Raw genomic sequence first — 15,054 nt, forward strand, 5'->3', positions numbered from 1 at the left:
ATTAGAAGCTTGGTACTACATGTATATATCATCCATACTGACAAGGATATTAGAAGCTTGGTACTACATGTATATATCATCCATACTGACTAGGATATTAGAAGCTTGGTACTACATGTATATATCATCCATTCTGACTAGGATATTAGAAGCTTGGTACTACATGTATATATCATCCATTCTGACTAGGATATTAGAAGCTTGGTACTACATGTATATATCATCCATACTGACTAGGATATTAGAAGCTTGGTACTACATGTATATATCATCCATACTGACTAGGATATTAGAAGCTTGGTACTACATGTATATATCATCCATACTGACTAGGATATTAGAAGCTTGGTACTACATGTATATATCATCCATACTGACAAGGATATTAGAAGCTTGGTACTACATGTATATATCATCCATACTGACTAGGATATTAGAAGCTTGGTACTATATTTCATCCATACTGACTAGGATATTAGAAGCTTGGTACTACATGTATATATCATCCATACTGACAAGGATATTAGAAGCTTGGTACTACATGTATATATCATCCATACTGACTAGGATATTAGAAGCTTGGTACTACATGTATATATCATCCATTCTGACTAGGATATTAGAAGCTTGGTACTACATGTATATATCATCCATTCTGACTAGGATATTAGAAGCTTGGTACTACATGTATATATCATCCATTCTGACTAGGATATTAGAAGCTTGGTACTACATGTATATATCATCCATACTGACTAGGATATTAGAAGCTTGGTACTACATGTATATATCATCCATACTGACTAGGATATTAGAAGCTTGGTACTACATGTATATATCATCCATTCTGACTAGGATATTAGAAGCTTGGTACTACATGTATATATCATCCATTCTGACTAGGATATTAGAAGCTTGGTACTACATGTATATATCATCCATTCTGACTAGGATATTAGAAGCTTGGTACTACATGTATATATCATCCATACTGACTAGGATATTAGAAGGTACTATAGATTCCTTATTTTACACAAGTATCGGAAATTCCATAACTTGGCTGTTTTTGTTCAAATTGTAAGAACATAAATTTGTGAGTTCAGACTTTCTGAGACTTGTATCTTGCATCACTATGTCTCCCCTTCACAGGAGAGGGACATATTGTTCTAGTGTGAATTCTTCTTCCGCTTCTCATACAAAGCTTGTCCAGGCCATAACTTTTTATATGCCCGTCGAAGACAGGACGTATTATGGTATGGCGTCATCCGTCTGGACCCTGTGGGCAGGATACAGACCGAACCGTAAGCTCCAGGATTTTACAACTTGGTACATTTGATCACCATGAGAGGAAGATGCCTATTGTTTTTGAAGGTCAAAGTCATAGTATCACTTAGTAGAAAACCTTTGTGGGCAGGATACAAACCCAACCGTAAGCTCCAGGATATTACAACTTGGTATATTTGATAACCATGATAAGAAGATGCCTATTATTATACCCCCCGCAACAAGTTGTGGGGGGGTATACTGGAATCGGGTTGTCCGTCCGTCCGTCTGTAGACGCAATGGTTTCCGGACTCTAAAGCATTATCCTTTCCACCTACCATCACCATATCATATATATGGACTACCCATGGGATGAAGATGTTCCCTATCGATTTTGGGGTCAAAAGGTCAAAGGTCAAGTGCACTGGACATCGAAGTAGCAATATGGTTTCCGGGCTCTAAAGCGTTATCCTTTCCACCTACAGTAACCATATCATACATATGGACTACCCATGGGATGAAGATGTTCCCTATCGATTTTGGGGTCAAAAGGTCAAAGGTCAAGCGCACTGGACATCGAAGTAGCAATATGGTTTCCGGGCTCTAAAGCGTTATCCTTTCCACCTACCATCACCATATCATACATATGGACTACCCATGGGGTGAAGATGTTCCCTATCGATTTTGGGGTCAAAAGGTCAAAGGTCACGTGCACTGGACATCGAAGTAGCAATATGGTTTCCATTTAAATTCTTTAATGGCTTTTTTCATCGCATGGAGATGCTGTGTCCCTAGATACCTTTTGGATCATAATACTGAAGTTTTACCTATTACCAACACTCTTTGGGAGATAGGGGTAAGCGGGGGGTATTCTTAGTGAGCATTGCTCACAGTACCTCTTGTTTTTCAAGGTCACAGTATCACTTAGTAGGAAAAGCATGTAGGCAGTATACAAACCAAACTTTGTACACATACACTTTATATGAAGTGGAGGATGCCTATTGTTTCTTATGGTCAAAGTCATAGTAGCAGGATGCAGACCGATTCGTTGGGGCAAGGACCATTAAACGTGGTACAAATACATCTTTATATGCCAAGTTAAAATATTACATAGAGAGTACATGATTTGTCCTGTTTCTTCGATGCAAAGAAAGCACGTCACACCCTAATGATTGGCGATACTACTTGAAGGCAAGTTCTACAAATCATGGTGCAAGAAAAACGCCTATATTAGCTTTTCACGGGCGTATTATGTACAGTTGGCAGTACTCTTGTTTGGCTTTTGACATAGGTCTTTGATATTTGGTATGTATACCACAATATGTACCATTTTGGATGGCCTTTGATGTAAAGGTGAAATACTAGAATTTATTGGGCTTTTTTTTTCTTGTCCGGACCCTAACTTTTATGTCTTTCGACATAGGCCTTTGATATTTGGAATGTGGTTATACTATAAGACAGTGTGTCATGTGCCATTTTTGATTACCTTTCATGTAAAGGTCAATTTTTTGGGCTTTATTTTTGATCTGGACCATAAATTTTGTCTTTTGACATAGGCCTTTGATATACCATGACAAGACAGCGTATCAGGTGCCATTTTTGATGACCATTGACGTTAAGTTCAAATGATAGAATTATTTGGGCATTTTTTTGTCTGAACCTGAACTTTTTAGCTCACCTGAACCGAAGGTTCAAGTGAGCTATTCTGATCACATTTTGTCCGGCATCCGTCTGTCTGTAAACTTTTCACATTTTCGACTTCTTCTCCAGAACCACTGGGCCAATTTCAACCTAACTTGGCCAAAAGCATCCTTGGGTGAAGGGCTTTCAAGTTTGTTCAAATGAAGGGCCATGTCCCTTTCAAAGGGGAGATAATCACAAAAATGCAAAAATAGGGTGGGGTCATTTAAAAATCTTCTTCTCAATAACCACTGGGCCAGAAGAGCTGAAATTTACCTGAAAGCTTCCTGACATATTGCAGATTCAAGTTTGTTCAAATCATGGCCCCCGGTGGTAGGATGGGGCCACAAGGGGGGATCAAAGTTTTACATACAAATATATAGGGAAAAACTTTAAAAATCTTCTTCTCAAGAACCACTGAGCCAGAAAAGCTGAGATTTACATGAAAGCTTCCTGACATAATGCAGATTCAAGTTTGTTCAAATCATGGGCGCCTGGGGTTGGATGGGGCCACAATAGGGGATCAAAGTTTTACATACAAATATATGGGAAAAATCTTTAAAAATCTTCTTCTCAAGAACCACTAAGCCAGAAAAGCTGATTTTTACATGAAAACTTTCTGACATAGTGCAGATTCAAGTTTGTTCAAATCATGGCCCCCGGGGATAAGATGGGGCCCCAAGGGGTGGATCAAAGTTTTACACACAAATATATAGGGAAAAACTTTAAAAATCTTCTTCTCAAGAACCACTGAGCCAGAAAAGCTGAGATTTACATGAAAGCTTCCTGACATAATGCAGATTCAAGTTTGTTCAAATCATGGGCGCCTGGGGTTGGATGGGGCCACAATAGGGGATCAAAGTTTTACATACAAATATATGGGAAAAATCTTTAAAAATCTTCTTCTCAAGAACCACTGAGCCAGAAAAGCTGAGATTTACATGAAAGCTTCCTGACATAATGCAGATTCAAGTTTGTTCAAATCATGGGCGCCTGGGGTTGGATGGGGCCACAATAGGGGATCAAAGTTTTACATACAAATATATGGGAAAAATCTTTAAAAATCTTCTTCTCAAGAACCACTGAGCCAGAAAAGCTGATTTTTACATGAAAACTTTCTGACATAGTGCAGATTCAAGTTTGTTCAAATCATGGCCCTCCGGGGATAAGATGGGGCCCCAAGGGGGGATCAAAGTTTTACACACAAATATATAGGGAAAATCTTTAAAAATCTTCTTCTCAAGAATAGCAAAGCTGTGATTAATCATATTTACATGGAAGCATCTTCAGGTAGTGTAAATTCAAGTTTGTTCAAGTCATGCCCCCAGGGGGTAGGGAGGGGCCACAATAGGGGTTCAAAGTTTGACATTGAAATATTTAAAAAAATATATGTTCAAAAATCTTCATCTCAAGAAGAGCATAGTAATGATTAGTCATTTTAATGTAAAAGCATTATCAGGTAGTGCAGATTAAAATTTGTGGAATTCATGGTCCCCTGGCGAAGGTTGGGGCCACATAGAAGATCAATTTTTTTTTTTACATGGGAATATATAAGGAGGAGTGTTTAAGAAATTTTACATGGGAATATATAGGAAAAAATGTAGATAAATTTTCAATTTTTTCTGCTCTTGTTAATTTTGCATCCAAATAAATCTAGTGATATAATTTCATTTTTGTCTTCATTTATAAATTAAGAAGAAAACTCGCCGTCGATTCCTTTTGAACAACTTGGTGAATATCATTAATCTTGGCACCAAAAATCTTTGACTGAAGGGCATTCAATTGTTATAATTACACACTTAATGCACATATTTACAACGTGTATGACCCCCTATTGATTTTCTGATCACACCTGCCATGTTGGGTTTAAAACATAAACACTCTTTTCTCAGGTGAGTGATGTGGCCCATGGGCCTCTTGTTTGTCTTTTGACATAGACCTTTGATATTTTAGGTATGTTGATAAGTTTAATTTACTATCATATGTTTACAACACTGTTCCTTGGTTGAAGCACATATACATATAGTTGACTGTTATGTACCATAATTCTTAATTTTCCACGATGATCCCTAAAAATGTGGGGAAAAAAAACCCCAAGGAAAATGGAGGGGATGGGGGGCATCAGTTTTAGTGGGCTAAAACAATTCTTACTGGTTCTGGAGATGGACCTCTTGTTTAATTATCAGTCAATGTTTGTATGCATGCTAGAAAATCTATGATCTTTGACCTAAAATAGGGGTTATATAGATGTCTGGACCAATGTGATTATGATCATTAGACAAAGAGTGCATTAATTTTGTTATTTTAAAATCAGTTAGCATCCATGTGCTAAGACCATCAGCTGGTTGTCAATCTCTCTCTCTCTCTATATATATATAAACATACACAGATATATATATGTGTGTATGTATGCAAAGCAATATGCTCCAAGATATCTTTGAAGGGGGAATGATTTCCAATTACAGTGAAATGTGGTATGCACAAAGTAATCTTATGGTATGACTCATTTCAGGAAGTGGAAGGTTGGGTGAAGAAGCATAATAACAAAAGACTTGAAAGAATGGCACAGAACCTTAAACAGGAATTGAAAAAGTTGCATCAACCTCCTAGCACTGTGTCATAACACAGTGTGTGGCTGTGTATCTCTAACTGACCCATTGTCTCAGTGCAACTGACAATTTAATGTCAACTGGAAGTTCATACCAACATCATGGGCATTTTGTGCCATTTATGGTTGTCATTCTAAGCTCAGAGGAATGAGAACCATTAGAGCTCGAAGCAAGTGTGGCTATTCTATCAACAGATGTTTCTGGAGGATACGTGAAATGTATTATAAATACTAATCATTCTTCACATATTGGTGTAGTTAGCATTGTTCGTCTTGCTAACATCGTAATTGTAGACATTCACCAATGTATAATCTATACCTACACAAGTATAAACATAAATCATTTATAATTGCACCTTGCCAAAAGGTACTGTAAGTGATAACTGTTAATATTTTATAAGGTTGTTGATATTTTGTGTATGCAATGCAACATACTGTATTCATTTTGTTTTTATTTTGTTACAGAAAACGAACAATTTCAACTGAATAAACATTGTTATATGTCTAGTATTTTCTATTTTTCTTTGCCTTTTGATATTACTTTTCAGTAAAATATTCTGTACTGTGAAAAATCCATGTTCTGAGACAAAAATGTTTGTTGTTGTCATTGAACACTAAAATTTGTCCCATCTATGTGGAATAGTCTAAGTTCACCATAACTTTCTAAGCTCCATGTCACTTGAGAGGCGGTAGACCAAGGGATGCTCGGAGTTCATTGCTTTCTGCTATACTAAGACCCGCCTTTGATTCGGACTTGGACCCACCCTTGTCTCGGTCCTTGTCATCCTTGTGGTGACGACTGCTGCGATGGTGGCGCTTATCCCGGTCCCTATCTTTGTCTCTACTTTTGTGCTCATGACGATGTTTCTTACTTTTCTTGCGACTGAAATTTAATTTTCATTATGTACTTGCACAGTAAACAAATCGTCACTTGCCATGCTAATCGAGTCGAGTGTACCTACCCTACCTAAAACTGTGGCTGTATGGTCAGCGAAACCCTTGATTTTCATTAATATTTATGAAATGACACAATCATTTATCGACAAATCACAAATCACAGTCACAATAACAGATTTTAATAACTGGTACAGGTAAAATATGTGGCGTTTAAAAATAAAGGACAATAAAGCTTACAGATCACTCTTTTAGAAACCAGTCGAGCAAAGCTATATATGAAATGAAATTTGTATTAACAACAGAGGCTATGCTTGCAAATTCTGTGTCGATAAACTTAATTTGATTTACAAGTGTCAGTTTTTCCCAATCGGCAGTCCTCTGATTATTCCACTACGAGCCATGTAATGATCTGTGAGTGTTGTTTCTCCCATTAAAAAATTGATGGGAGTTCCCTGACTAGTTGATATATGAACATAAATATTCATGAAGTCTAGGATTTTCTTAATCATACAACCACAGCAATGACGTAGCGTGGAGACAATGGGCGTGGTTTGTGACAATGAGTAAACAGTATTCCACATCTAAGTATTTAACATCGCATGCATTTAAAAAAATGCCATTGAAGCAAATCATTGTATTACATGTAGTACAACTTACTCGTCATCTCGGTGTCTTTTATCTAAAATTGCAACAACAAGAACAAATGAATTACAAAGATTTAATGATTTCCTTATAGTAATTGCAAGGCTAACCCATATATGAAAATAATGTATTGATGTATTAGTTCTTAATCACACTGGCTGTAAATCTGACCTGTAGGAGTCCTTGATCGATGCCTTTTTTCTCGATCTCTTGACCTTGACCGCTTCCTTCTCTCCCTGGAATGAATAGTACATAATTCAATGCTGCGTGTATTACATGTGATAGACAAAATAAGTACTGTACATGAATATTTTTTTGAAAATAGCTGGCATTGCGTTACCTGTTTCTAGGTGAAGGTGATCGGCGGTGCCTAGGTGGTGACCCTCTATCTCCATGTCTTCTCTCCACAGGAGACGGACTTCTCTCCTGTTAATGAAAATCAGTAGTGGATCATCAGTATTCACCACTTTTTCAGTTTAAAACAAGAGGTACTGTGAGCAATGCTCACTAAGAATACCCCCCGCTTACCCCAATCTCCCAAAGGGTGTTGGTAATAGGTATAAACTACCTCTTTTCTGAGTGTAAAAAACAAATGGCATGACAAACCGAACCATATTGCTACTTCGATGTCCAGTGCGCGTGACCTTTGACCTTTTGACCCCAAAATCGATAGGGAACATCTTCATCCCATGGGTAGTCCATATATATGATATGGTGACGGTAGGTGGAAAGGATAATGCTTTAGAGTCCGGAAACCATTGCGTCTACAGACGGACGGACAGACAGACAGACAACCCGATTCCAGTATACCCCCCACAACTTGTTGCGGGGGGTATAATTACATAACTTTTAATGAGAGTACAAAAGAAGTAACTGCAGATCTGTAGCTACAATAGATGAAGCTGTGACTGATATGCATGCCCGAGGTGTACTAATTCCATTATTTCTCCATGGATCTGTACTGTAGACATAAAAAATATCCACACACACAACATAATGTCTATAAGCCCCAATAATTGGAAAAATTACCTGGAAAACCTTTTTAAATACATTATCAATGATATTGTATGCACATTTACTTGATCATATCTTTATATACCCCCACCCCCCAAAACCAAACCCATAAACTTGTGTTTAATAAGATGAAAATAACAGAGATGCAAATTGGATGGGTCATAAAGTTTACCTGTTTGAAATATTAAATGGGTAAATAATTTTCCTATGTAATGTATCCCCAAAATCAAGAGCTGAAGGAAAACATTTTACCATGGCCTCCTCTTCATCTGTGTCCATATCCTCCAGGTCCTCATCAAGGGCACTAACTCTATTCTCCAACTGATTATTCTCCTCCAGGACATGTCGCTTCTGCAATGAAACCTGGCCATTACATTATGAAGAAAAACAGCCCGCCTCAAAAAGAAAAAACAAACAAAAAAAATCCAACAACATAAAGTTTAGAAGTTTTTGGGGAACCTTCATAATGAATTCAATACACCTGATAGTGATAAAACACTACAGCAAATATATTTTTGTGACAGAGCTTAAACATAATTATACAAGATGTACAAAATGCTTCAGTTAGTTATATTGAATTATTTTTTCATTGTTGGCAGTTGCATTAGCTGTTTTACCATATATGTATGATTTAATGTGCTTGTTCCTCACCTGGATTCTGGGAAGAATGATATCACATACACGTTCATCCCTAAGCAAGATGTCGATGAATTCATCCATATGCATCAACTGGAATCCTGCATATGACATAAGTTGTTTTTATATCAGTATTACAAAAAGCAAGCATTGAGCTCAATGACATTATTTACAGTTTAGATATATAACATAATCATATCAATGTACTCCCCTCACTTTTAGATGCTGAAAAAGAATCTTTTTATTTACTGCTCCATACTGATGAACAATTGTAAGAATTTCATAAGGCTAATTCAACTTAATTACAGGTGACTCTCGATAACTCGAAGTTCAAGGGACCTTGATAAAATTTCGAGAAATCGAGAGATCGAAATTCGGAAATTGAAGGTCCGCCCGGTATGGTTCAGATTTTATAGTAACCAGAAATGTATACCAACAAGATCGTTTTGACATGTTTTCCTTCATATTCATCAGGTATTTTGATATCAAAATAAAAAACCTTATTTTGCATTATTAAAACATTTCAAAGTTTATGTATTTATTTGTTCTTTAATCATGCTTAGATAGGCATACAAAACCAAGTTCCGATGACGCTTTACGATCACAAACTAAACAGAGCACAATGTTATGTCGCTTTACCCAAAATGAAAATTCAAACGAATGAGTAAAACGATGTTTTAGAGTAACTTTACACAAAAAGAACAAACTCGAGAAATTTAACAGTCTGTAGATCTCTAAATTATGTATAAAACTTACTCTCTTGTCGTCATGTCAAAACAAATTATAGATTTTATTGTAAACTGACCAATTAGCCAATTATATACTCAAGTGTGTCACCTCCACAAAGAAGCACCAGGGATGTTTCAACTATGTAAACACCCAATTACCCCTCCAGCATTCAACAAAATCCAGGTAAGGCCCAAGCGGAAATTATTACACAATTGGGTAACGGTGAGTATTCGCTATCCCAACTTCGAGAGATTGAGAGTGAAAAACAATGAAATGTGTTTTACGGGACCCAACTTCACTTCGAGAGATCGAACGTTTGAGAGATTGATAGTAAATTTGCTTTGTTATATAGAGAAAAAAATCGGGACCATGAATTCACTTCGAGAGACCGAGAACATCAAGAGATCGAAGTTCGAGTCATCGAGAGTCACCTGTAGTAGATTATCATCCAGGGTCTCCAAAAAGTATGGGGCAGGTGGGCGGATTTTATTTTTTAATTTTTATTTTCTGAGTAAATATTAAAGACAAACGAATTTTTTTCAACATAAGTTCATCATTTAATGCCAGATGGATTATGATATCAATTATGCTATTTTCACAGACGAATTCCAGGTTAAGCTTTAATTTCAAACAGAAATATACTAATCTTCTACAGGATTTACGCCTGTAAGAACGCGAGAAATTAAGAAAACCATATAGATCTATTTTCTTCACGTGGTTTTTCACGTTGTTCTACCGGAAATGTAAACAAGAAGTGTAAATACCGGAGTTGGACATGAAAATTTTCTGGAAATCGCAAATTTGGCAATATAAAAAAATTCGGGGCGGGCCAATTTTTGATGGGCAGGCGGGGATGATAATCTATCAATTAAGTTGAATTGGCCTAATTGGTTCATCGATATTTACATCTTGCAATGGTTATTGCTTTACTATTTTAACTACAAATGAGTTACTGCTCTCAGGTTATATGTTGTATAAAAGACTAAGATTTTCATTCAGAAAAATGAATTCTTTATTACAGTAATTATATGTAATGACTCTGTCAATGATGTTCAGTTTTTTGTTAGTATATTTGGAGGAGAAAATTGTAAACAATCAGTGCCTAAGCTGGACTTCGTCATTTTCACATATTTCTATTCAAAAGTGGCGAAAATCATTTTTTGCAATAAGTTGAATGTAATAATGCTTTTTTATCACCCATTTGTTATCACCACTCTCTTAATTCTGCAGTCAGTGCATGCGACCAGAAATCTTGTGTTGATTCAGTGCTTTAAAGTTGGTCATGGAGGCAGTATAGCCCTAGTTGCAGAAAACTGATAATTGTGTAATGCATTAAATTGGATGGGTGCTGTGGTCAATTGTTTTGCAACTAAAGTCTTGCTCCTCAGTGTTATCATCTAAACATTGGTGTAAGGTCATAACCTGAGATTGGGGCTAATCATAAATTGGCTGTATTATTGTACATGTATATATATATCCATTATATTGCCACATGGTTTTTAATTCTGTGTCCAAATTCATCAATAAAAATATTTTATGATGTGTTTGATTTTCGTTTTTGACGTTGGCAAATATCTTATTTTATAAACATGTGGTCAGTTGTCATTGATACATGCAATTATATAGATAAATTAAAAATCATAATTTTCTTTGAGGTATAAAAATGCAAACTCAACAATCAAATAATTTATATGCAACCCCTTTTTGATATTTGGCTTGGCTTGGCAAAATGGGGAAATGTCAACTTGTTGCATCTTACTCTAGTCAATCTATAATTGAAAAGTATGTCTTGTTTCATTGTTTGGCTTTAGTTCCAATTTAGGTTCTGATAATTCAATCCAGCTGCTCAAACATCTGATTCTGTCCAAAAACTTTCCACATCAAAATTCAAAATCAGCTAAAAAATGTATGAGAATTCGTTACAGTACGGTTGCAAAGTGGGTTTGATGTTTTGTGACATCTGCATTTAAAGGGGCATGGTCACAATTTGAGCTGAAAATTTTCTAATTTTTAAATATCACAATGTATTTCTAATGGTCAGCAAAATTTTAAAGGTCAGACAGTTGTTGAGTTACAAGAGAGACACAGAGCTCACAATTCTTTCTTTATGTGTAAACATGGCTCATGCCATGTTTTTTGTTTAATACATAGGTTAAATATACTAGTAAAAGTTTCATTTAAAGCAGATTTCAAATTACAAGTTAATTTTGAACACAATTAAATAGTTTCTAGTGTTTGTTTCATATCATTTTGTATTAAACATTATATTTTATATTAAGCAGTCTATATGTAAACAAAAACATGGCATGAGTCTTGTTTGCATAACAAAGAATTGTGAGTGTTGTATCTCACTTGTAACTCGACAAATGACATTAAAATTTTTTGCTGACTATAAGGTACTGTAAACATTAACAAGAGGCCCAAGGGCCTAGAATCGCTCTTCTGATAAATTGTACAACCCCACCATTTCTATTCTTAGCCTCTTAGCATTCTAAATCTTTAGTTAAATCCTAAGAATTCAAAAAAAGTAGGTCAATGTGACCTACTTTTTGGTTTACACATTTTGAGAACCCAAGAAATATCAACTGACAAAGTTTGATGATTTTAAGCCAATTAGTATATGAATATTGAAATATAGCTGTCAAATTCCAATCGTAGGTCATGGTGACCTACTTTTTGGTCAGCGAACTCCGAACATGCAAGACCCATCAACTGACAAAGTTTGATGACTGTAGGTCAAATAGTATCTGAAATATATAAATATAGCCGTCCAATTCCAAAAGTAGGTCAAGATGACCTACTTTTTGGTCGAAACCCTTCGAACATGCAAGACCCAACAACTGACAAAGTTTGATGACTGTAGGTCAAATAGTATCTGAAATATATAAATATAGCCGTCCAATTCCAAAAGTAGGTCAAGGTGACCTACTTTTTGGTCGACACACTCCGTAGACTCAAGATGCATCAACTGTCAAAGTTTGATGATTGTAAGTCAATTAGTGACTGAAATATATAAATATAACTGTCAAATGCCAAAAGTAGGTCACAGTGACCTACTTTTTGGTAGATACACTCCGAAGACTCAAGATGCATCAACTGACAAAGTTTGATGATTGTAGGTCAAATAGTGTCTGAAATATAGTAATTTAGCTGTCAAATACCAAAAGTAGGTCACGGTGACCTACTTTTTGGTCGACACAAACCGAAGACTGAAGACGCATCAACTGACAAAGTTTGATGATCCTAGGTTTTACAGTGCCCAAAATATGCATCTAAAATTGAAAATGTGAAATTTGAATATCTGCAAAATTCAAAAAGTAGGTCACTGTGACCTACTTTTTTTATAAATATGTTTCAAGGCCTTAAGATGCATCAACTTACAAGATTTGATGATTCTAAACCTCTCGGTATTTGAAATAACAACTTAAAATATATCTATAAATGATAAACCATAAAATTCAGAAAGTAGGTCACGGTGACCTATTTTTCAGTTGACGCATTTCAAGGTCCCATGATCCACCAACTGACAAGTTTTGATGATCATAGGCTTCAAAGTGTCCAAGATATGCATCAAAATTAATTTTAAAATAAATACCTGCAAAATTCAAAAAGTAGGTCACCGTGACCTACTTTTGAGACAACTTGACACAAAGTCCTAAGATGCATCAACTGTCAAAATTTGATGATCCTAGTCCTTATAATGACTAAAATATCAAAGATTTAAGGAAATATAAATTTAGGTCAACTTTGAAGTGACCTTGAGACCACGCCCTTTGCCCCAGGGTAATGCCTTGAACAATTTTTAATCTATAACATATCCTCATCCTTATGTGTAAGTTTGGTGATAATCTGCCCAGTGGTTCTTGAGAAGAAGATTTTTTAGCAACCACTACTTTTGTTTGTATTTTCCTGATTATCGCCCCTTGTTAAAGGGTCACATCCCTCTATTTAGTATGTATGAAAGCCCTTGGGCCAATGATACCCTGTAACAAATTTGAAAAAAATTGGCCAAGGGGTTCTTGAGTTATAGCCCTTTTTCTAAAAAGTTTACGCACACCGCACAAATGGCCATAGCATTAGCTCTTTGAGCCTTCGGCTCAGAAGAGCTAAAAATGGGAAAACAAAATTTTAAAATTTCCAGTTCAAATTGTGTCCATGCCCCTTTAAAGGGACTGGTTCACGAGTTTTGAGAAAAATATTTTCCATTTTTGATGTTAAACATTAAAAGTATAACTCATTTAATGTTGACAGCCAAAATTTTGACTTTCTGAATGCAAGAATAAAAGCAATATTTTAGCCTTAAATCTGTGTTATGTAAACAGACTCGGGTCTTTTAATGTATACAAACAAACCAGTGAAACAATAATTTTGTAATATAAAGCATCTTAATTCTGCAGAGTCACAAATATTAACTTTTAGATGACACATTTTACCTAAAGAATGGTTGAAATGTGAAAGATTATCATGATAAACTTTGATCAATATCCATTTCTTTTGAAAATTTCGTAAACAATAACATACCACAATCTTTGTTTACAAAACAAATAATAAACTCACTAAAATGTATAACCTTCATTTTTATGTGAAATCTTTTAAACATATTACTGATATTAGACAGTAGATTTTGATCATTAAAAGTGAAAAACAAAAGTTTGGGGAAAATCGTGAATCAGTCCCTTTAAAGCCATTGTCAAAAATATTTTTACTAATGGGTGAAGCATTATGAAGAAAGATAATGTAGACATGCATGAGAGGGATCTTTATATTACGTCATTAACATGCTACAGAGAATGTTTATAATTATACAACAAAGACTCGTTCATACACAATAATCCATATTGTACTTGTATCAATTAAAAATTAATACATTTAGAGATAAAATGCAAGAAACCTACTCAATCCAGAATTCTTAAAAATAATTTAGATACATATATTCTTTTAACCAAAGGACTTTGAGGTAGCTTTTAAGCAACAAAGACGCAAGAAGAATATTTAATGTGATTTAGAACTATCTGAGATGTGATTACTGTTATGATGTTTTGTGAAAGTCTAATGCTTCCACGAACTTAAAAAGTTTATAACTAATACTGATAGTTTACTATATATAAATGCATAATACTGTGTCTGGTATCTCATATTCCAGTTCTATAATGAAATCAATTGAACACTTTAAATTTTCTCTGTCAAAAAGAATTGCTGTCTGGGTATCATCATGAGCAGAACATGTATTATAATGAAGAACATGTGACATAGTAGTATACTAGAAAAGAATTTGATCCAGTGGGACCACTGTAATCAAACATTATACTAAAACATCAACCAATCATTTCTTTTTATTACATTTGTTTCATCACTACTGTTCCACGCACTTTTTAGCTCAACTTAACTAGTTCAAAACATTTACAAAATCATATATTTATATGTTGCAATAGTTATAGGACATAGCTGAAAAAACGCTGATCTGTCCATAATGCCTATTAAAGAATCAAACAAAAAACAAGTTATTTAATGTTACTATACCTCCATCTCTATTTTGCAGCTTCAATTTTCTGTAATCATAGTAGAGTGGTTCAAGATATTTAAAA

The 15,054-nt window shown here is 35.2% G+C and overlaps 2 protein-coding genes across 2 annotated transcripts in view; one reads left to right on the plus strand and one right to left on the minus strand.

Annotated features, from left to right (window-relative positions):
- The window catches only part of LOC125668847 (uncharacterized), a 95,507-nt gene that overhangs the window by 36,977 nt on the left and 43,476 nt on the right, over positions 1–15,054 (plus strand). Inside the window, exon 31 of the mRNA XM_056164401.1 lies at positions 5,456–5,565. Coding sequence (XP_056020376.1) covers positions 5,456–5,565 — 110 coding nt within the window. The remainder of the gene's footprint in view (positions 1–5,455; positions 5,566–15,054) is intronic.
- LOC125668272 (pre-mRNA-splicing factor 38A-like) overlaps positions 5,987–15,054 on the minus strand; it is a 10,004-nt gene continuing 936 nt past the window's right edge. Inside the window, exons 3-9 of the mRNA XM_048902175.2 lie at positions 14,990–15,054; positions 8,756–8,841; positions 8,357–8,455; positions 7,431–7,516; positions 7,262–7,326; positions 7,106–7,127; positions 5,987–6,434 (exon numbers count right to left, since the gene is read on the minus strand). The exon at positions 14,990–15,054 is cut by the window's right edge and continues 57 nt beyond it. Of these exons, the coding sequence (XP_048758132.2) occupies positions 6,227–6,434; positions 7,106–7,127; positions 7,262–7,326; positions 7,431–7,516; positions 8,357–8,455; positions 8,756–8,841; positions 14,990–15,054 (631 nt within the window). The 3' untranslated portion in view covers positions 5,987–6,226. The remainder of the gene's footprint in view (positions 6,435–7,105; positions 7,128–7,261; positions 7,327–7,430; positions 7,517–8,356; positions 8,456–8,755; positions 8,842–14,989) is intronic.

Source organism: Ostrea edulis, chromosome 4, assembly GCF_947568905.1.
Source record: "Ostrea edulis chromosome 4, xbOstEdul1.1, whole genome shotgun sequence".
Taxonomy (NCBI): domain Eukaryota; kingdom Metazoa; phylum Mollusca; class Bivalvia; order Ostreida; family Ostreidae; genus Ostrea; species Ostrea edulis.